The sequence below is a fragment of the Sinocyclocheilus rhinocerous genome, unplaced genomic scaffold (assembly GCF_001515625.1).
Source record: "Sinocyclocheilus rhinocerous isolate Xijiao unplaced genomic scaffold, SAMN03320098_v1.1 scaffold316, whole genome shotgun sequence".
NCBI lineage: Eukaryota > Metazoa > Chordata > Actinopteri > Cypriniformes > Cyprinidae > Sinocyclocheilus > Sinocyclocheilus rhinocerous.
In genome coordinates, this window is record NW_015631108.1 from 59,866 (window position 1) to 61,451 (window position 1,586).

Sequence of the window (1,586 nt, forward strand, 5' to 3'; positions counted from 1 at the left end):
CTGAGTGAATGTGGTCTGGACTGTGTGGATGAGGCTCATTGTGTCAGAAACGCTGTAGAAGGACAGAGTTCCTGCACTTTGATCCACATACACTCCTATTCTACTGCTGATGGGCTTCACAGGGAGACAAGTCACTATCTTATTGTGTCTGAATGAGTATCTGTCAGGACAGCCAGCAGATCACCAGGAATGATCATTACATCCAAACCAACGCTCATCACCCTCTCCCTTCCTGCTGATGCTCTTATATGACACTGATATATACACACCATCATCTCCACTCCATTCAATCTCCCAGTAACAGCGTCCACACACACTCTCTCTACACAGCACCTGAGGATAAACATTAAATCTGTCTGGATGATCAGGATACGGCTTTTTCTTGTCCAAACATGTCACCTTTCTGTTCTCCTCAGACAGAATGAGTTGAGTGTTTGCTGTGTTTGGATCCAGTGTGAGATCACAGGCATCTGAACACAAGAACAGAGACATTTGTAACACAACAACAATCACTAAAGCTGTGTGTGTGTGTGCGTGTAGACGTACATTTCTTTAGTCCTGCTGTAATCCTGGATTCTCCGCCATGATCCACACTATGAAACACACAGAGTCACATACAGTCAGTAAACAAAAGGCTGTTGCTATGCAGTTACCAAGGTACTCAGGGTGGTTGCTAGAGTATTTGGAGTGGTTGCTGTGCAGTTGATAATGTGTTCTGGGTGGAAAAAAATAGAGACTGATAAAGTCAGTCAGAAGAATGAATGATTTTAAAGGAGACATAGTATGCCCCTTTTTACAATATGTAATATAAGTCTCTGGTGTCCCCAGAATGTGTCTGTGAAGTTTCAGCTCAAAATACTCAACAGATCATTTATTATATCATTTTGAAAATGCCTATTTTGAGTGGAAGCAGAAACACGCTGTTTTTCGGGCCTGTGTCTTTAAATGCAAATGAGCTGCTGCTCCCAGCCCCCTTTTCCAGTTCACATTTCCTTGGTTGGTAGATGCACCGGGGACCTGATTATACCACTAAAAACATGGAAAAGTCAGATTTTCATGATATGTCACCTTTAATTTACAAATTTACTGTCACTCCCATAAACGCTGTATTAGAAACACTCGCTAGTGTTAACTAGGGGGGGTGGTTTTGACGTAAAGGTAATAAAATACAAAGTATAGTGTTATAAATGTACATAAATTTTTTTCTAAATGAAAATATAAAAACTTTGGACGATTTACGATGCTGATGACCGTGGAAACGCGTCATCAGTCTTGTGAAAAGGGTCCATGATTTAGCATGTCTTAGGCTATAGTTGCTAGGCTTTGCTAGTAATGATCAATAGAAAGAAAGATAGCTAGATATGGCCACAGCCATATCACCCTGCATCCCAAGACTGGTTGCCCATTGAAACTAAGCAGGGCTGAGCCTGGTCTGTACCTTGATGGGAGACCTCCTGGGAAAACTAGGTTGCTGTTGTAAGAGGTGTTATTGAGGCCAGCAGGGGGCGCTCACCCTGTGGTCTGTGTGGGTCCTAACGCCCCAGTATAGTGATGGGGACACTATACTGTCAAAAAGCACCGTCCTT

The 1,586-nt window shown here is 42.7% G+C and overlaps 1 protein-coding gene across 2 annotated transcripts in view; it reads right to left on the reverse strand.

The window, feature by feature from the left end:
* LOC107741609 (protein NLRC3-like) overlaps nt 1-1,586 on the reverse strand; it is a 38,293-nt gene that overhangs the window by 638 nt on the left and 36,069 nt on the right. Inside the window, exons 7-8 of one of the 2 annotated variants that reach the window (XM_016554371.1) lie at nt 547-593; nt 222-470 (exon numbers count right to left, since the gene is read on the reverse strand). In XM_016554371.1, the coding sequence (XP_016409857.1) occupies nt 222-470; nt 547-593 (296 nt within the window). Of the gene's footprint in view, nt 1-221; nt 471-546; nt 594-1,586 lie in introns of those variants that run through there. The other variant, XR_001640217.1, reaches the window with a different exon arrangement.